The 21,595-nt window shown below is 42.4% G+C and overlaps 1 protein-coding gene across 4 annotated transcripts in view; it reads right to left on the bottom strand.

Moving 5' to 3' along the window:
- The window catches only part of LOC118359667 (adenylate cyclase type 6-like), a 52,555-nt gene extending 31,223 nt beyond the window's left edge, over nucleotides 1-21,332 (bottom strand). For 2 of the 4 annotated variants that reach the window (XM_052482043.1, XM_035738265.2), the window contains exons 1-3: nucleotides 21,111-21,332; nucleotides 8,269-8,518; nucleotides 7,097-8,033 (exon numbers count right to left, since the gene is read on the bottom strand). In XM_052482043.1, coding sequence (XP_052338003.1) covers nucleotides 7,097-8,033; nucleotides 8,269-8,288 — 957 coding nt within the window. In that variant the 5' untranslated portion in view covers nucleotides 8,289-8,518; nucleotides 21,111-21,332. Of the gene's footprint in view, nucleotides 1-7,096; nucleotides 8,034-8,268; nucleotides 8,519-10,900; nucleotides 11,268-11,444; nucleotides 11,554-21,110 lie in introns of those variants that run through there. The other 2 variants (XM_035738267.2, XM_035738266.2) reach the window with 2 other exon arrangements.
- Between the last annotated feature and the right edge of the window lie 263 nt (nucleotides 21,333-21,595).

The raw sequence follows: 21,595 nt of genomic DNA, 5'->3' as shown, positions 1-21,595 counted from the left end.
AGCCTTCCACAAGCTTCCCACAATAAGTTGGGTGAAGTCTGGCCCATTCCTCCTGAAAGAGCTGGTGTAACTGAGTCAGGTTTGTAGGCTTCCTTGCTCGCACACGCCTTTTCACTTCTGCCCACAAATGTTCTACAGGATTTAGGTCAGGGCTTTGTGATGGCCACTCCAATACCTTCACTTCGTTGTCCTTAAGCCATTTTGCCACAACTTTGGAAGTATGCTTGGGGTCATTGTCCATTTGGAAGACCCATTTGCGACCAAGCTTTAACTTCCTGACTGATGTCTTGAGATGTTGCTTCACAATATCCACATAACTTTACTTCCTCATGATGCCATCTATTTGTGAAGTGCACCAGTCCCTCCTGCAGCAAAGCACCCCCACAACATGCTGCTGCCACCCCAGGCTTCACAGTTGGGATGATGTTCTTCGGCTTGCAAGCATCCTCCTTTTTCCTCCAAACATAATGATGGTCATTATGGCCAAACAGTTCTATTTTTGTTTCATCAGACTAGAGGACAGTTCTCCAAAAAGTACGATCTGTAAGTCCATATGCCTGTAAGTATGTCCCATTCTCAACAAAAAACAGACTATTCATTTTTTTTAAAAACTTTAATACGTAGAATGTATGCACACATGACTGTAAGTCGCTTTGGATAAAAGCGTCTGCTAAATGGCATATATTATTATTATTATTATTATTATTATTAACACTAGAGATCTGTCACAGAATGACCATCTGGTTCTTGATAACCTCCCTGACCAAGGCCCTTGTCCCCCAATTGCTCAGTTTGGCCTGGCGGCCAGCTCTAGGAAGAGTCTTGATGGTTCCAAACTTCTTCCATTGAGGAATGATGGAGACTACTGTGTTCTTGGGAGCCTTCAATGCTGCAGACATTTTTTATACCCTTCCCCAGATCTGCACCTGAGCTCAATTTCAAGTCTCATAGCAAAGGTTCTTAATAACTATGTAAATAAGGTATTTCTGTTCGTAGTTTGTAAAGATGAGCATTTTTCTAAAAACCAAATGTGGAAAAAGTCAAAAAGTCACTTTCCGAATGCACTGTATAGGTCAGTGTGTAATATCTCTTGTAGGAAGGAATTAAAGAAGGATATTTTTAACCATGTCATGAGAAGGAGACAAACAGGCCATTGACGTATTGACGTATTGACTATCCCCTGACGCAGAGTACGACAGCATGGCTCAATGTTCTGTCTGTCCGTTCATCTGTCCGTCTAATGGGCTTTCAGGAACTCTGTGGTGGTTGGGGATCAAAGGGGATCAAAGATCTATCCCTCAAATGCATTAGGATGGGTGTCATGAAGTACCACGGAAAAAATTACCAGCGTGTTTGACTTTGTGTGCATGTATGTGTGTGTGTGTGTGTGTGTGTGTGTGTGTGTGTGTGTGTGTGTGTGTGTGTGTGTGTGTGTGTGTGTGTGTGTGTGTGTGTGTGTGTGTGTGTGTGTGTGTGTGTGTGTGTGTGTGTGTGTTGTGTGCGTGCATGTGCGCATGTGTGTGTGTGTGTGTGCATAAGCGCTAGTGATGGGGGAAGAAATCTTTGACGATATATTGTATCGTATTGACAATATCGCAGTATTATGTTTGCGCTAGCTGGCTGTACCTGCACCAAAACACCAGTATTTTTCCTTCATAGCTTGTTCTCCATCTTCTTTTTAAATTGGAAGCCTATTATTTCCCATTTTATTTCCACGACTGATCAAAACACATTTTCTCATACTCTCTCTTGTCACTCTACAGCAGACATATGGTGTGTAATATGTTCAGAACATTGAATCGCAATAAAACCACAGTATTGAATCGCAATACATATAGAATCGTGAGAATCATGAGACACGCAATACACATCTTTTTGGCACATAAGTATCATGATAATATCGTATCGTGAGGTCCCTGGAAATTCCCAGCCCTAATAAGTGTCTCCAAAAAAATGACCAACGTTGTGTGTGTGTGTGTGTGTGTGTGTGTGTGTGTGTGTGTGTGTGTGTGTGTGTGTGTGTGTGTGTGTGCGTGCGTGCGTGCGTGCGTGCGTGCGTGCGTGCGTGCGTGCGTGCGTGCGTGTGTGTGTGTGTGTGCATATGAGTGTGTGGGTACTCAGCCTGTCTGCTAGCGTGCGCATGTGTGTGCTTGCGCATGATGGAGAGTGCGTGTTAGTGTGTGCAACATGCTACCCACACAGGTTAGGTTGAGTGGCTGCTATGATGCAGACTCTGATAAGACTGTTCCATGTGAAGCAACACAATGCTTAGCAGAAATGCTAAATACGCAGACCAACAAATGAGCTTGTACCACATAAGGAAACAAAAATGTCCTTAGTCATTTACAGTTCCACTTTGTGGTGTCTTCCTGTGTCGTCTTTGTCTCCATTGTTTCATTTGTCTGTGGTGGCCGGACACTGAGAAGAACCATGCCAACCTTTCCAATGTTTAGATCGGAATTACACAACTATTATGACTTTTTTTCTGTGAGATTGTTACACACACACATATATGTACAGACAGTCACACACACACAGAGGATAATGTGTTGGCCTTCACGTTCCTAAAGAAGAACAAAGTACAGCATTTCTCACAAACCCTTTAATGGAGAGCCCTGAGCCAACAGAAACCAGGGGCTGTGTGTGTGTGTGTGTGTGTGTGTGTGTGTGTGTGTGTGTGTGTGTGTGTGTGTGTGTGTGTGTGTGTGTGTGTGTGTGTGTGTGTGTGTGTGTGTGTGTGTGTGTGTGTGTGTGTGCGCGCGCGAGTGCGTGCGAGTGCGTGCGTGTATGTGTGTTTGTGTGGTTAATTGATTCCAGCTGGGAAAAGAGAAGACATTGATGATTACAAAGAGAGAGCAAGGGAAAGAGCAGAGGGGAGGGGGGGAAAGAGAGAGAGCATTTTCTAATTGAGTGAGGCTTTCTTCCAAAATGTTTAATTTGGTTGTTTACAATAAAAAACTGAGAGAGTAGGAAGAAGTTTAGGTCTGTTTCGCTGGCTATGACACAAAAATACTCAAACAGTTTTAGGCTACACTACACACAAAATACACTATAATGGCTATCCAAGTGACAAAATAAGTGGCATGTACTGAAATGTTATCCAAAAGAAATATTTGGTTCTAAACGCAGGATCATTCTGGACAATTAGCCTTGAGGTTAGCAGCTATGATGCAGCTAAAGGTATTGGTGTAGCATAGTCTCTCCACGGAGCACCTTTACCTGAACATTTAACAACCATCTGATCTGGGTGTTAGATCTGCAATCCCCTTTGTTCTGCTAAAGGAAATACAAACAAACAAATGATAATGACGTGCATCTGAGGAGCCCTACAGTGTGAGCAGGATCTACAGCCTGTGAAGGGTTTGGCCTGGAGACTCCTTGAATTGCCCTTGATCTCCCAGCGAGCAGTGAAGCTATTCCAGGATTTTTCTAAAGCTTTGCAATTATTACAGTGTTTAAAGACTTTTAAGAGTTGCATTGGGATTGCAATTTCACACATGCGTCATGCAAACACACATAAAGTGTACACACATGTGCGCGCACACACAGCATCTACCCACCAAGGCCTTTCAGAGAACACAGCCTTCCATTATTGTAAATGGAAACAATATGTGTACAGTCCCCTCAACCCACACAGAAACACACACTCATATGCACACACACACACTGTCACATACACACACACACATTAAAAAGGCTACAGCGCTAGTGAGTGAAGAAGAGGTCTTATTTCCACACAGACCATGAAAGATTAAAGGCCCAAACACATCCTGGTTCTAGATTTGTAATCCAGCCCAGGGACACATGCTCTCAGCAGGGGGGTTTGGATCAGTGACAGGTGGAGAGAGGCCAGCGATACATACAAGTGACAGGCAGGCAACATACCCTGCATCCTAATTACACCACAATGGCATTACACTGTATGTGTTTGTTCATCATTATCTGTGGCTAACGATGCCAACAGAAACCCAGCGAGGTTAATGAGTTATCGGAGAAAGGGGAAATACTTGCACACAATCGTAAAGAAGTGATGGATGGCACTTTATTACTGTACAGCCCTGTACACACATGGACGATCACAGGAAGGATCTCACCATCGCTCAGCTCTGCTCATTCAATAGGACCCTCATTCATTTTACCACAGCAAGGAAAACACTGTGTGCATTGAGGGATATGCATGATGTGGGGGTCATTGAGAACACCTTGACATTATGCACATGCCCAGTAGCCCAGTTCTCACCATATAGCACCATAGAGTTGTTACACAGATGTTGGTAGGCTACCATATTTCAGCAGTTACCTTTCCTACAGTGGCTTGATGAATAATAGACACTAGTCTAGTCATGAGTGACAGTCCAGTATAGTTCTGTCTCAATGAAAAACAACACGTTGTAAACTACCTCTTATCTCTCTTTCACAGAAACCAAATGGCTTCCCTTTTCCTCTTCCTAAGTAACATCCTTTGGTAAACAACTCTGTTTTTTACAAAAAATATGTGTATAGAGTATATAGAGTGTATATTTACACTGTGTACAAAACATTAACAACACCTTCATAATATTTAGACCCCCCCCCCAATTCTTCAGGGCATGGACTCTACAAGGTGTCTAAAGTGTTCCACAGAGAAGTTGGCCCATGTTGACTCCAATGCTTCCCACAGTTGTTAAGTTGGCTGGATGTCCTTTGGGTGTTGGACCATTCTTGATACACACGGGAAACTGTTGAGTGTGAAAAACCCAGCAGTGTTGCAATTCTTGACACAAACTATGTGCCCGGCACCTATCACCATACACCGTTCAAAGGATTTTAAATCTTTTGTCTTGCCCATTGACCCTCTGAATAGCACACATACACAATCTACACCTTCATCTACACTGATTGAAATTGATTTAACAAGTTACATCAATAAGGGATCATAGATTTCACCTGGTCAGTCTGTCATGGAAAGAGCAATGTTTTGTACACTCAGTGTATAAAGCCTGTAATCCTGACATGAAGTCATTTCATGCACAATTGCCTTGTGAAAATGTGAACCTGGACCAAGGCGGAGCACTCTCTCAGTGGGCAGTTATCAAATCCTGTTCCCTTCAATCAACATATAACCACTAATGTTCTACCATGAAGCCAAACATTCTTCTGTGTCCCCTTGTTGTTTTTTCTGGAATGATCACCACATTATTCCTATCCCATATTTCCTCCCAATGATCATAAACTGTTACACAACGGTTACAGTAGTACTGAATGCACCTAGCCTCAGCCTTCATACAGAACCCCCCACACTTGGAAAAAGTACAAAGTGTCTCTTGTGTGGGAGCACAGAGACCTGAGTGATACTGCTTTATATTATCATGGGCCATGATATTCTCTTTCTGGCAAACAATCACACACACCTGCACGTGCCATGAGCATGTGCACATACACAAGTATTCATGTAAGCACGTGCAAACACATACACACACACGCGCACATACACACACAAACACTCACGCAGACACAAATACACACACAGCCGGCCGGTCGAGGAGGTTAATTTAGCCCACTGACCTTCAGCTAGCCCCTGGGTCCTTAGCATGACGCACAAACAATCTACAGTAGGCCACACACACATACACACACACGTACATACACAAACACACAGATACACACTCGCACTCACACACACACACACACCTGCACCTAACACACACACACACACACACACACACACACTCACTGCCTCAACACACTGACAAACACACTATTCCATAACATTCAGAAATATAGTGACAACACAGTGACAAACACTGTTCCATCCAGTGACCAAAACGTCTTTACATTTTTCTGAATTAAAATTCTATCTTTAAAAAAAAATATTGTCTTTCAGATCTACATAACCTACTCAAAGTGAATGGAAATTCAAGTAACACTTTCAAGTATTGTGGTAGCAGCATCTTGTTATTTGTATGCTTGTCAACAGCAGGAGCAAAGACTATGTAAAAAGTTATCGGATAAACCTCCTCTGTCTTCTGAAAGCCTAACCCTGGGAGAAAGTCTTATTTTACAATGGGACAATAACACCCATTTGAATGTCAAAGAACACCAGAATGACTTTCCAAGAGGTGTTGAGTGTGCCTGAATGGTCCAGTCTCAGTCATGACTTAAATCTGCTTGAAATCAAGGACAAGGATGGAATATTGTTGTACAGCAATGATTACCAACCAAATGTACTGAGCTTGAGCAATTTTGACAAAAACAATGGATTTATGTTGGCTGAAGAGTTGTGAAAGGTTAGTAAAACCTGATTCACAGCTATAATGATTTCCAACGGTGCTTCCACCAAGTATTACCTCTGGTGTGTGAAGACAGACACACAATCAATACAACTTCATTTTTATATATTTTTATTAATTCTGAACATCCTCTCTAATTTGTATTTTACCTTGAAAATGTGGAGTATGTTGTGTAGATTGGTAGGAACTCCCCCAATTTATTTTTTTTTGTTTTTATTGAATTTTAAGGCATCAAAATGTGAAGACTGTGCAAGGGGTGTGTAGACTTTCCCTAGGGACTGCACATGCTGCCAAATCCACAAACATGCCCCTGAAAACAAAGTCTTGTCAGACTTGAACCACATGGTTGGCTGCACTGATACAACAAATAATATTCTAGCCTGTGCTGTAGGTCCAAGAGCAAGGCCCAGATACCACAAAGTCTCAGCTTGCAAAGACACACTCACTGTAGCCATAGAAACATTTAAACAAATGAATACAACACACTGCAGGCCAAGAGGCACGTCTAACCCCAAAAAGTGGGCTAGTAAGCTACTGCCTATATGGGTCATCACCCAAAGGTCTCATCAACCGTGAGTGGAATGGTAGGTCTACACTCAAGCCAAAGCAGAAAACTCAGTTAATTAACATAGCCAGACAACCAAAGGAATAGTGCCGGTCACAAATGATTTGGATAGTCGTGTCTGTGTCTGTTCATTGTCATGCCAAAGACTTCGCTTGACAACAATAAAAGAGTTCCCTTCAGTTGTGTACACTATGGCACCCACATAATTAAATAGAACATATACTATATCTTTATGATGGACAGGAGCAGGCTGAGTTCCTACCTGTTTCCAGAGGAACACGTCTTCCTGGTTGAACTGCCAGGTGGTGACCAGGTGAATGGTGGAGAGCACCCCTCCGCTCAGCACGGCTGCTCTCATCCTGACAGGCAGAAGCGTGTAGATGATGTAGATGAAGAAGACAGACCACCAGATGCCCTCAGATGCGCTGCGAGGCGCCACCATCAGCACCCCGAACACCTGCACCAGCAACAGCACACCGATGACCAGGTAGCTCACCATCCACATGTAGTCCTGGTGGAAGCCGTTCCGGTTACACACAACCATGAGAGCCATGAACAGGGCCATGGCCACAGAGAGGGCCGAGGAGTAGGCCACATCCGGGGTTGCGTGGACACAATGGAAGGTAAGCATCACGCCGCACACAATCACCAGCACCCCCATCAGCATGGTGAGGGAGCTTTGGTTGAGCCTGAAGAAGTAGCGCTGGTACAGACGCTCCAGTTTATGAGACTGGAACTTCTTGGACTGGAACACTTGCATCACCCGCAGCCAGCAGTCTGCCACCGTCACCTCACCTTCCCCATTGGGACCCTCATCCCCCCCCTTCCCACCACCCCCTCTACACCCCACCTTCCTCCCTTTCAGGTCCCCATCCTCAAAGCCCATGTCGACAGATTTGAGCCCCACCACTTCCCCGGCGGCGCCACCCCGTTTGCCGTAGTGGTCCTCTTGCCAGATGCAGCGCACGCCAAAGTTGCCCCCCCCGCCCACCGCCCCAGCCGGCCCTCCGCGGTGGTGGGGGTGGAGGGGGGCTCCAGAGGGAGGCTCCATGGCGTCCGGATCCCGCAGGCAGCTCATGTAACGCGGGTTGCAAAGGGATGAGCCTCCCTTCTGCTTGGACTTCTTGCCATTTCGCTCCCCCCACGAGGTCTTTCGGTCATCCACTCTGGCCACTAGGAAGCCACTAAACCAGGACATTCTGTGTAGGAGGAAAGGGGGACACGGACAGCGTAGGGGGGTGGGGGCAGTTCGAGTTTCAATAAACTTGGAAACATTCATAGATCCAACAACTTAAATTAGACATGCAACATAGCCTTTCTGAAATGATTTAAGAAATAAAGAACAACCTTCACATGTATTTTCTTAACCTAATGTCCAAAATAAAAACTGTTCACCTGTTATTCTAAGGTCACCTGTATAACTATGGACATTACCTGTGTGGGTTCTGGTACATATCCCAGCCCTATCCTCTCCAGCCCTTCCACTCATTTATCCCAGCAGGCAGAGGTTAGAAGAAGTGAGGGGTTTCAGACGCAGTTCTGCAGGGGTGTAGGTAGGTGGGTGAACGTGATCGGGGAAGGTCCAGAGGCGTGTCAAACCAGCATTTCGGACTGAGCAGGTGATGTGAAAGGCAGGGTTTAGGGAATCACTCTATGATCCGGCCTATCTCCAGGGCTTCTGAGTCTTGGAGGAGAGACACAAAACACAGACAAATACAGGTGAAATTAGAAGGGAATTAAGAAGTAAGAATTGTGTTAGCTAAAAACCTCAGAAAACCACATAACCATACATTTATGTCATGGGTCAGTGACAGCACCCAAAAACAAAGTCATACATGAAAGTTGTACAATCATCATTCGGTGATGAAGAGCAACTCTCAATACGTGCATTCTAAGAATCGTCAGACAACAATACCATCATCATCACAAACAGAAGCGTCATGCCCATAGGGGGCACAGGGGCACGTGCACTCTCAGATATGTCCTGTAAAAAAATATAATATATATAAATAAAAGTCTTTCATTTTTTATTGTTGTTTCTCTGTAATACTACTAGCATTTTATGAGGCTGGCTTTAGCTAACCAAGATAGGTTCCCAATCTCCCAACCTCATAATTAGCTACCAAGAAGCCATTTCAGGCTATCAATCAAATTAAAGTAGCTAGCTTGTTTAACTATCTTAGCAGGCATACCTGCTGGCAAGGGAGGTAGACTTTAGATAAAGCAAGCGATTACTAAATGCACTGATTAAGACTCACATTCTTTTCAATCTTCTACCCAGATTTTTGCAGAGATGCAGAGAAACATATTTAGTTTCTTTAAAAAAAGAACCACTAGTCAGGAGGATACAGACAGCTCAAGAGGTCAAATCAAATCAAAATCAAATCAAACTTTATTTGTCAAATGCGCCGAATACAACAAGTATAGACTTTAACGTGAAATGCTTACTTACAAGCTCTTAACCAACAGTACAGTTCAAGAAGAGTTAAGAAATGTTTTACCAAATAAACTAAAGTAAATATTTATAAAAAGTAACACAGTAAAATAACAATAACGAGGCTATATACAGGGGGTATCGGTACCGATTCAATGTGCGGGGCTACTTGTTAGTCAAGGTCATTTGTACTTGTAAGTACGGGTGAAGTGACTATGCATAGATGATAAACAGCAAATAGTAGCAGCGTCGGGGTGTCAATGTAAATAGTCCGGTGGCCATTTGATTAATTGTTCAGCAGTCTTATGGCTTGATATGAAGAAAAAGAAACATATTTTTGACATAGAGTTAAGAATAATGATTATGGCTATAGATTATAGGAAAAAGCTGTTTCAGGTATTTGAAAAATGCTAAATTCTCCAACTTCTAGGAAAGGGCCCCCCTCCAGATCATCCCCGAGCCATCCTCACATACTTTTTGCCCCCTCAAAAAATTTTGTGTGTATGCTGCCCCTTATCAGAAATTAAACATTTGTCAAGCTTTAGGCTATTATTTTCTTGGTGGCTTAACTAATTAAAGATGTAAAGAGGAAGGTGTGATAACAGGTGGTGGGTGTCAGAGCCTGTCATCACTGGAATGAAACACGGATGACATGAAAATGATCACTGACTCAATCGCTCACTGATGAAGTGAAGACAAGACCACTGGAAAAAAATCCGATTGGGCAACCATCATGGGCATGATGCCTGTATCACTACCCTCCTACATCTGCCTCCAAATACAGATTAAGGGTCAGTTTGACTCTTTACCTCATGGTGTTAGAGTTGGGCATTGGGGAAGGAAAAGCTGGACCTAGATCTGTGGTTTAGTGGCAACTTTGATTCCAAGCAGCTAACACACCTCCATCAACGAAAATGACCCTTCAAACGTACATTTCCTGAATCAATTAGACAAGGGAGGGATTTCTCCTCATTTCTGTAAATTAAGGTAGGCTATATTCGGGCACAAGCGCAACAAATCTTGGCACTTATATAAATTGTACATTGAAAGAAATTCCACATTCTAGGCTTTTATAATGCATTCAAGGTCTCGCGCATTATTTTACCAATGGAACTGGTTTATCATCTGTGCAGAGCTATAGGCTACCCATCCATGATAATAATAAGGCTAGTGCAACATATTCTGTAGTCTATAGTAGTTTAGGCATATTTAAATGCTCATGAATAACATAATTATTTATTATTATATGGTTATATACTATTTTTACTATATGTCTAGTTCTGCTGATTTAGGAAGAACTAGACATATAGTAATAATTATATTTAACCTTTATTTAACTAGGAAAGTCAGTTAAGAACCAATTCTTATTTACAATGACGGCCTACCCCTGCCAAACCCTAACCCAGACGACACTGGGCCAATTGTGCACCGCCCTATGGGACTCCCAATCACGGCTGGTTGTGATACAGCCTGGAATCGAACCAGGGTCTGTAGTGACGCCTCTAGCAATGAGATGCAGTGCCTTAGACCGCTGCGCCACTCGGGAGCCCAATGTATAACCATATAATAACTATAATAGCTAGGAAAACATTGTCTTATCATAAAAATCTAAAGAATAAGTATAATGATCACCGTCACGACATTACAGTATCAAAGCTGATGCAGCCTCATAAATCCCAGTATTCCCTAAACCTATAGGCTCATCAACTGAGTGTACCAGGGACAGGCCTCAAAACGACCTGAGCTCTTGAATGTGCAGAACGGCTTATATCAACGCAACGCAGATGTGCTGTCGCCTCTCGTTCCTTTTTTTTTGTTCATTGGGAACACGAGAGGCCGCTCATGTCGGTAGGCATGTTGTGTTGTTGAAGCAAAAATAGATTTTCCTCGCTATGGCTATCGTATGCCTTCTCTGGCACGTATCCGTCCAGGTTGCTGGTCGTGGCTTCTGGTTGATCAAGAGATGTTCAAGGAGAATAGCCTTCAGTCAAAGTGGACGCTACACCCTCCGGCTCCGAACAGTCCCTTCTCTCCCGTGCACAAGGTCGACCAGTGCGGTGCCCCTATTACAAATGTCGTGATGTTGCCAATCGTTACGGCGTTCAACAGCTACAATTATCTCTGGATGTGTATGGCTGTGGCTGTAGACATCCTGCCTGGATCCTTTCCTTCCTACCTCGCTATCGCTTGTAGAATAGAATGCGGGGGACTATTCCTCCGGGACGTTTGCACGACATTTCGACCGGACAGCAGCATGCTGGCGTTACATAATGCAAACAGTGTGTGCATACCCAGCTAGCACATTTGGTTCCTTGGAAGTTGTGGGAACGTCCGTTTTTAGTTCCCCATTGGTTCTGTGGACGAAGCCATCCGTTTCCTGACAGGTAAAACTGAACATTTCGCCTGTTCTGGGAATGTTAATTTGTAGGTTGCAGTGAGGTTATAAAAACGTTTTACTATGGTTCCTGTAAAAAAAATTCTGGGATGTTTTATTAACGTTCTGAGAATGGAAATTCTAGGTTATATGAAGGTAATTAAATAACGTTCTGAGAACATTTTTCAATAAAGCTTTTTATAATACTGCTAGTTTAGTTTGGGTTAACTGTTTTGAACTCCGAGTTAGGACACACATAAATGTATTTGCTTAGGCATTAATCATGCACACACATTTAATTATTATTATTTTATTTTTTTACCCTTTTTTCTCACCAATTGGTAGTTACAGTCTTGTCCCATCGCTGCAACTCCCGTATAGACTTGGGAGAGGCGAAAGTCGAGAGCCGTGCATTATCCAAAACATGACCTCACCAACATCACTTCTTGACACAATGCCTGCTTAACCCGGATTAGGGTTGCGCATTTTGGGGAATATTCAGAGGTGGGAATTAACGGGAATATATGGAAATTAACGAGAATATATGGGAATTAATGGAAATATGCTAATTAATATTAATACAATTTAAATGTAGATGTTTTTTGCATTTGATACATTTACCATATCATATGGAGACAGAAACATAAACATTTGACCTTATCATAAGTAGACATAATTGCAAATGATTGTCACGCCCTGGTCTAAGTATTTTGTGTTTTCTTTATTATTTTGGTCAGGCCAGGGTGTGACATGGGTTTATTTATGTGGTGTGTTTAGTCTTGTTTTTTTTGTAGGTATTGGGATTGTGGTATAGTGGGTTTTTCTAGAAAAGTCTATGGTTGCCTGAAGTGGTTCTCAATCAGAGGCAGGTGTTTATCGTTGTCTCTGATTGGGAACCATATTTAGGCAGCCATATTCTTTGAGTGTTTTGTGGGTGAGTGTTCCTGTCTCTGTGTTAGTTTGCACCAGTATAGGCTGTTTCGGTTTTTGTATTGTTTGTCTTTATTTGTTATTAAACATGTATGAAAATTACCACGCTGCATTTTGGTCCGATCCTTGCTACACCTCTTCATCAGAGGAGGAGAGAAGAAAACCGTGACAATGTTTAATTCCTTCTAATAGAAATTCTAAAAAATGATTTAGTTACAGATTGAACTTTAATTAAATGAGTTGATTCTTCACATGGTATGATTTCACTGAACAACAAAAGGGAATATTGAATGATCCCCAATGATCCATCTCATCTCCCAAAAACATTTCCAACTTACATCTATAAAATGATAGTCTAGAAACTAAAGCTTTGGTTGTCTTCCTCTCAGGCTTCCATGTCTTCTCCCTGGACCTCCTCAATGTCCACCTCTTGAACATCACTCTGAGGACTCATCTTCAGTTACTTTCCAACCTTGTTTAGGATGGTTCGTTGTCAGGCTCAAAAAGCCTGTCACGCCCTGACCATAGAGAGCACTTGTTTCTCCATGGTGTAGTAGGTCAGTGTCACGCCTTGGTCATTGTATTTTGTGGTTTTGTTATATGTTTGTGTAGGCCAGGGTGTGACGTGGGTTTATATGTTGTGTTTCGTATTGGGGTTTGTATTAATTGGGATTGTGTATGATTAGGGGTGTGTCTAGTTAGGCTTGGCTGCCTGAAGCGATTCTCAATTGGAGTCAGGTGATTCTCGTTGTCTTGGATTGGGAACCGTATTTAGGTAGCCTGAGTTCGCGTTGTATTTTGTGGGTGTTTGTTCCTGTCTCTGTGTAGTAGTCACCAGATAGGCTGTAATTAGTTTCTCGTTTCGTTTGTTTTCTTTTATCAGTTATTTCATGTACCGCGATTTATTTCATTAAAGTCATGAGTAACCTACACGCTGCATTTCGGTCTGACTCTCTTCATTCAACAGACGAACGTCGTTACAGTCAGAGCGTGACTAGGGGGTATTCTAGTTTATCATTTCTATGTTGTGTTCTAGTTTATATTTTCTATGTTGGTGTTTTGTATGATTCCCAATTAGAGGCAGCTGGTAATCGTTGTATCTAATTGGGGATCATATTTAAGTAGATATTTCTCCCAACTGTGTTTGTGGGATATTGTTTTGTGCATGTGCACCACATAGTCACGTTTAGTGGTTCGTTTATTGGTATATTTTTGTTTTGCTGAAGTTAAACATGGAAATAAATATGTGGAACTCAATATCCGCTGTGCCTTGGTCCCGTTCTTACGACAACCGTGACAAAGCCTCACATTTGCCCGGATGGCCACCAATTTTTCAACCCTTGTATTGGTCAGCCTGTTGTGTGCTTTGGTGTGTGTGTGTGTGTTCGCAAACAAAGACCAGTTGCGCTCTGAGGTGGCTGATGTTGGTTGGATTTGGAGGATGATGGAGGCAACAGGGGAAAGAGCCTCAGATCCACAAAGTCCCTTCCACCAGGTGGCTGATGAGATATGTTGGCACAACTGCCATATTGCATCTCTATCCCAAAGCCCTTGCTTGGAAGTGTACTTCTCCAAACTGCCAAGAACCTTGCCCTCATCCAGGCCAAAGTGACGAGACACAGTAGTGATGACACCATTGGCATTGTTGATCTCTGCACAAGACAGGATGATCTTGCCAGCATACTTGGGGTCCAACATGTACGCTGTGGCGTGTATGGGCTTCAGGCAGAAGTCTTCACACTTTTTGATGTATTTCAGAACTGCAGTTTCCTCTGCTTGGAGCAACAGTGGAGTGGGCAGGGCAGTAAGGAGTTCTTCTCTTACATCTGCAAGCGGAGTCTGAACATCAGACAGGATGGCAGTGTCTCCCTCAATCCGTGCAATTACTACTGCTATAGGTTTCAGGCTGCTTACCACTCTCTCCCAAAATACATCATCCGGGAGGATCCTCTTGATGGGGCTGTCCATATCGGCAGACTGTGATATGGCCATTTCTTGGAGAGACTCCTTCCCCTCCAGGAGACTGTCAAACATGATGACAACACCACCCCAATGGGTGTTGCTGGGCAGCTTCAATATGGTGCTCTTATTCTTCTCCCTTTGCTTGGAGAGGGAGATTGCTGCTATAACTTAATGACCCTTCACATAACTAACCATTTCCTTGGCTCTCTTGTAGAGTGTATACATTGTTTTCAGTGCCATTATGTCCTTGAGGAGCAGATTCAGTGCATGAGCAGCACAGCCAAAGGGTGTGATGTGAGGGTAGGACTCCTCACATCACACCATGAAGCAGCCTTCATGTTCGCAGCATTGTCTATCACCAGTGCAAATACCGTCTGTGGCCCAAGATCATTGATGACTGCCTTCACCTCATATCCAATATAGAAAGGGGTGTGTCTGTTGTCCCTTGTGTCTATGCTCTTCTAGAATATTGGTTGAGGGGTGGAGATGATGTAGTTAATTATTCCTTGCCCACAAACATTTGACCACCCATCAGAGATGATTGCAATACAGTCTGCTTTCTCTATGATTTGCTTGACCTTCACTTGAACTCTGTTGAACTCTGCATCCAGCAAATTAGTAGATAAAGCATGTCTGGTCGGAGGGGTGTATGCTGGGCGAAGAACATTCAGAAATTTCTTCCAATACACATTACCTGTGAGCATCAGAGGTGAACCAGTTGCATACACAGCTCGAGCTAGACATTCATCAGCATTTCTCTGACTACGTTCCTCCATTGAGTTTTTAAAAAACTTCTGATTCCAGGAGGACCATGAGCTGTTGCTATCGATAAGGTGCCTGATTCATCATTTTCATATCGAATAGAAGTAAAGGGACTTGTGACAGAGGTTGCTTGTTGTGAGCACTGAAGGAACTTCATGCATTTGGCCAGATTATTCTGCATTGTTGTTGCATTCTTCACATATGATTTGGCACAGTAGTTGCAAACGTACACAGCTTTTCCTTCTACATTAGCTGAAGTGAAATGTCTCCACACATCAGATAGTGCCCGTGGCATTTTCCTGTAAAGATTAGGGGGAAAATTTGTTTTAAAAAACAAATACAATTCCATGTAGAGATAAATAGTTAAGCAGTTAGATTAAACAACTCTTTTGTAGAATACATGTTATAAAATGAAACATGTATGAAAACAGGTGAATTAACGCTCCTCAGTTAGCAGGCTTAAGCAAGCTAAAACACACATAGTAACAAAAACTAGCTAGCAGAAATTGTTAACCAGTTAGAAATGATTTAAGCACACTTTGCTGTAGGCTACTATTTACTACTTAATTTAAAAAATCATGTATGTCATATAACATATACAGTTGAAGTCGGAAGTTTACATCCACTTAGGTTGGAGTCATTAAAACTCATTTTTCAACCACTCCACAAATTTCTTGTGAACAAACTATAGTTTTGTCAAGTCAGTTAGGACATCTTCTTTGTGCATGACACAAATCATTTTTCCAACAATTGTTTACAGATTATTTCACTTATAATTCACTGAATTACAATTTCAGTGGGTCAGAAGTTTACATACACTAAGTTGACTGCTTGGAACAGCTTGGAAAAGTCCAGAAAATGATGTCATCGCTTTAGAAGCTTCTGATAGGCTAATTGACATCATTTGAGTCAATTGGAGGTGTGCCTGTGGATGTATTTCAAGGCCTACCTTCAAACTCAGTGCCTCTTTGCTTGACATCATGGGGAAATCAAAATAAATCAGCCAAGACCTCAGGAAAAAATTGTAGACCTCCACAAGGTCAAGTCTGGTTTATCCTTGGCAGCATTTTCCAAACGCCTGAGGGTACCACATTCATCTGTACAAACAATAGTACAAAAGTGTAAACACCAAGGGACCACGCAGCCGTCATACCACTCTGGAAGTAGACACGTTCTGTCTCCTAGAGATTAACGTACTTTGGTGCGAAAAGTGCAAATCAATCCCAGAACAACAGCAAAGGACCCTGTGAAGATGCTGGCGGAAACAGGTACAAAAGTATCTATATCCACAGTAAAACGAGTTCTATATCGACATAACCTGAAAGGCCACTCAGCAAGGAAGAAGCCACTGCTCCAAAACCTCCATAAAAAAAGACAGATTACAGTTTGCAACTGCACATGTGGACAAAGATGGTACTTTTTGGAGAAATGTCCTCTGGTCTGATGAAACAAAAGTAGAACTGTTTGGCCATAAAGACCATCATTATGTTTGGAGGAAAAAGGGGGGGGCTTGCAAGCTGAAGAACACCATCCCAACAGTGAAGCACAGGGGTGGCAGCATCATGTTGTGGGGGTGCTTTGCTACAGGAGGGACTGGTGCACTTCACAAAATAGATGGCATCATGAGGAGGTAAAGTTATGTGGATATATTGAAGCAACATCTCAATACATCAGTCAGGAAGTTAAAGCTTGGTCGCAAATGGGTCTTCCAAATGGACAATGACCCCAAGCATACCATCACAAAGCCCTGACCTCAATCCTATAGAACATTTGTGGGCAGAACTGAAAAAGCGTGTGCGAGCAAGGAGGCCTACAAACCTGACTCAGTTACACCAGCTCTGTCAGGAGGAATGGGCCAAAATTGACCCAACTTATTGTTGGAAGCTCGTGGAAGGCTACCCAAAACGTTTGACCCAAGTTAAACAATTTAAAGGCAATGCTACCAAATACTTATTGAGTGTATGTAAACTTCTGACCCACTGGGAATGTGATGAAAGAAATAAAAGCTGAAATAAATCATTCTCTCTACTCTCTAGGGGCGGCAGGGTAGCCTAGTGGTTAGAGCGTTGGACTAATAACCGGAAGGTCAAACCCCCCAGCTGACAAGGTACAAATCTGTCGTTCTGCCCCTGAACAGGCTGTTAACCCACTGTTCCCAGGCCGTCATTGAAAATAAGAATTTGTTCTTAACTGACTTGCCTGGTAAAATAAAAAATAATTCTGACATTTCACATTCTTAAAATAAAGTGGTTATCCTAACTGGCCTAAAACAAGGAATTTTTACTAGGATTAAATGTCAGGAATTGTGAAAAACTGAGTTTAAATCTATTTGGCTATTTGGCTAAGGTAAATTTCCAAATTCAACTGTATTCACCCCACCCAGTTTTGTAATCAAAACTTACCAGAAAGCATGTAGTCCTTGGCTCATTGGCTCAGACTGTGTAGTAATGTGGACTCAATAGCATCTCATTAGTGTGCAAGATCTTGAGAATCAGCTGTACATGTGATGGAAGAGTGCCACAGCTGATTCTCAAGATCTTGCACACTAATGAGATGCTATTGAGTCCACATTACTACACAGTCTGAGCCAATGAGCCAAGGACTACATGCTTTCTGGTAAGCCTTATGTGTATCTCACAAAAAAGGTTCACTGTTATAAGCTAACTTTTTTGATGAATTTAAGCAAAATACCTCAAATTCCAGGGCTTAACTTGCCATGGAAGATTTCTGGAAAAAGCATGGAAATTTCCCAACCCTTTGTAACACTAACCCGGACCAATGTGTCGGAGAAAACACGGTACACCTAGCGACCATGTCAGCGTGCATTCCGCTGGGACAATTGTGCGTCGCCTCGTGGGTCTGGCGGTCGCGGCTGGCTGCGACACAGCCTGGGATCGAACCAGGATCTGTAATGACACGGCTAGTGCCTTAGACCGCTATGCCACTCGGGAGGCCCCCGAACACATTTATATTTTATTGTGGCACAACGTCAGTGAGATTTAAACCTATGATATTCTGTTCTATATCCATGAAATGAGTGTACTGCACCACCTGGATGGAGCTAGCATGCCATGTCTTTTAAAAACTTTTTTTTAAAAGCTGTTAATTTTAGTCTATTCAAACATTTCAAACGGAAAAGTCATTAAGATCAGGTGTGGCCAAATAGTGGGCACGGCCAACACACCTGAACACACTTAACAAGATAGATAATAGAGAGTTTTGTTGATGCTGAGAATGGAATGTATATGTTTTTAAATAACATTCTTAGCAGGGGTGTGCCGACATGGCCATACTCGTATTTGTAATCGTATCCATAAATGTACAGTTGAGAGTCGGATCGGATCAGTTGATACACGTGATCGGAAATAAATGGAAGTGTTTTAATATGCCTAAATAGATTTTCGCAAAATATCTCCCTGCACATTCTCACTACAAAAAAAATATGCAGATTAGGAGCAGTGCCTCGGAGGGGTGGGTGTGTCTGTGTACTCAACTTGCAGCGGGTTTGCTGTCACTCAGTCAGAATGCACATTAGCGTTTCATCTTTTTTCCATACCATTGCTCCACTTGTTAGATATTATTCACATTGATAGCTTGATAGCGAACGCCCTCACTATGTGATTTATCATAGTAGCAGGCAGCAGCAATCTAAATGATCAGACTGAAAACATGCAAGGGAAAGTGATCGGGTGAAATTATGAAGCGAATGGCCGGAGAATTACAGCTTCACATGATCCAATCAAAGCAGCAGGATCAACGTACAGCCTGCTCTTCTCTTTACAGACAGGCAAACTATCCAGTTGAGTTATTTCGACCACACACATGACTGACTCAAAGACAGTTCAGAATGGTTTAGAGACTATGTGACTGACTGACATGAGAATGATGCTTGCTGGCCCCCAGAAAATAAAAAACATTTCTGATCACGGATAGTTAAAAAAAATACTTGGATCATAATCGTATCCAGAAAATATCCCATATCCGTTACGATACCAATTTTGTCCTATTCTTAGACCATTACAACATTTTTCTTGTGGTTTTTATGGAATGTCTTCTTAACATTCTCGGAACAATGTGAGAACATGACTTTAAATAGAACCATGAGGAAACTTGTAGGAAACATTATGCTGAAGTACTGAAATTCCCCCAGAAGAATGTTGTTTCTTAACATTCTCGTAACAATGTGAGATCATGACTTTAAATAGAACCATGAGGAAATCTGTAGGAAACGTTATGCTGAAATACTGAAATTCCCAGAGAAAACTGTTGTTTCTTAACATTCTCTGAACCATTTGAGAACATTCCCAATCTCAAACCAGTTGGAGAACGTTCTTAGACCCATGTTTGAACTTTTAGCAAACATTCTGTTAAATTAATGAAATGCCAAGAAACTATCGTTTTTTTTGTCAAGTTCCATAAATGTGCTTAGAATGTTCCAAAGCCAAGCAACTATCCTGCACCATTACCAGAAAGTTGTGGGAATGTAGTATGCAAAATAACCATAGGATAACCACGCTCTCACCAAGCTCTAAGAAACATATGGTTTTCTGAACGTTATGTGCTAGCTGGGTAGAGAATGGCATCCGTTCGTAATTGTTAATAATCAGATCCTTATTTTCGTTTTTAGAGGACAGCTCCTATTTCTATTAACCTATAGTTTACCGTGCTGTGTGGGGAGCGCATCAAAGTAAAAACACATTTGATAATCGCGTCATCAGACATATTGCCTGTTATAGGCTATTTATTATTGTAGTCTGGTGTAATTAATGTCAGCACATGCATACGGTTTTATTAATGGAATGTAGGCCTAACAAGCGTGTAGCCTAATAACATAGGCTAATGGTAAGAATGTATCCAAGGTCTACGAGAGGCTAACGTAACATTCCATGCGAAGGCCGTGGGGCTATCATCAGCCGCATTCACAGTTCACACACTCGTTACATAACTCTGTTCAGTGTAACCTATGTGACAACCATAGCGGAGATCACAGCTATTACCATTTTGATGCTGTGTTACGGTGTGCGGCAACTTGTAGTCTCCAATGTTGCATCTCACACCCGCTCGCTAATTAGCCTATGTGTCTTCTTCCTAAACCAGCGAGGGGAGAATACATTCTTGCTTGGCTCAGGCCCTGACTAACAAACGCCACGAGTCAATAAGCACACGACAGACATTACAAACGAGCGGTGGACTATTCCACATTCCAACGCATCACTTCGCCTTATTTACTTTTTGTAGGGCTGGCTCATCAGCAGTTTTTTTTAAACTTCCCGTTATGATGACCTAGCCTATATTTAATTTAAAATAACTCAAACATGGAAAATAACAGAAGCGTTGCGGTTGGAAATTCATTTTAGACGAAGATCCCTGCAGCTGCGACCTTTGAGATAGCAGCTATGACTGCAATGCCTAGATGGCAGCAGTCATTTTAGTGTGCTTCTCTAACCTGCAAACTAATTTATGTGAAACTCAAGGATATTAGAGCCTATAGCGTTAAATGCCTGTTTTTTTTATATATCCGTGCTTATATAGGGCTAATTACATAATTGAGTCATAAGAAACACGGATCGATTACTGAGACACTGCTATGATAAACACAGAGGACTCAGGCGCACAACCCCTATAATAATATAATAACATCCCGCCGACTGCTTTGACTTACGCACTGATAGAATAGCAATAATGTGGTTTTCTCAAATTCGATGGGTGTAAAATAGAATAAGGCTTGGCCTGCCCTAGATAGCATACGACTAAAGAAGCCTACATCAAACATGCACACTAGGACGGAACACACTGGAACGAGGAATAACTCACCATGATCATCCTTCTCGCTTCTTTCCCTCCAAACTAGCCCGCACGAGCCAAGCCAATACTGGGAAGGATAGCACGAATTGAAGTCCCCGGTACTGTTGACGGTTTGAATAGTCAGAGAGGGGGACCAGTGGTGACAAACAGACATAAACACACAATATCCTCCTGTCGTTTTCTCTCTCTCTCCACTCCCTTGCTTCTCCCCCTCTCTCCTCAGCTCCGACGCGCCACCGCTCACACGCTCCAATTCTGTCTCCCTCTCAGCATCTCTGCACTCCCTCTAGAGGTGCAACTCTGTATGAGACGCTGCTGAGAGGTATACCACAAAGCATGATCCATGAGTTTGTCAGATTTTCTCGTTAATTAAGAAAGCTAAACATAGATATGTGTTTTTGTGTGTTGAATCAACTAGACCAGGTTACCCCAACTGGCGAATTTCGGCGTTTTTATTTGGCCCACCAAGTTTTCGGAGCAAAAAAATACGTTAT

The sequence above is a fragment of the Oncorhynchus keta genome, chromosome 27 (genome assembly GCF_023373465.1).
Source record: "Oncorhynchus keta strain PuntledgeMale-10-30-2019 chromosome 27, Oket_V2, whole genome shotgun sequence".
Taxonomy (NCBI): Eukaryota; Metazoa; Chordata; class Actinopteri; order Salmoniformes; family Salmonidae; genus Oncorhynchus; species Oncorhynchus keta.
The sequence above is the reverse complement of the archived record's forward strand: the minus strand, read 5'-3'. Positions and strand labels throughout refer to the sequence as shown.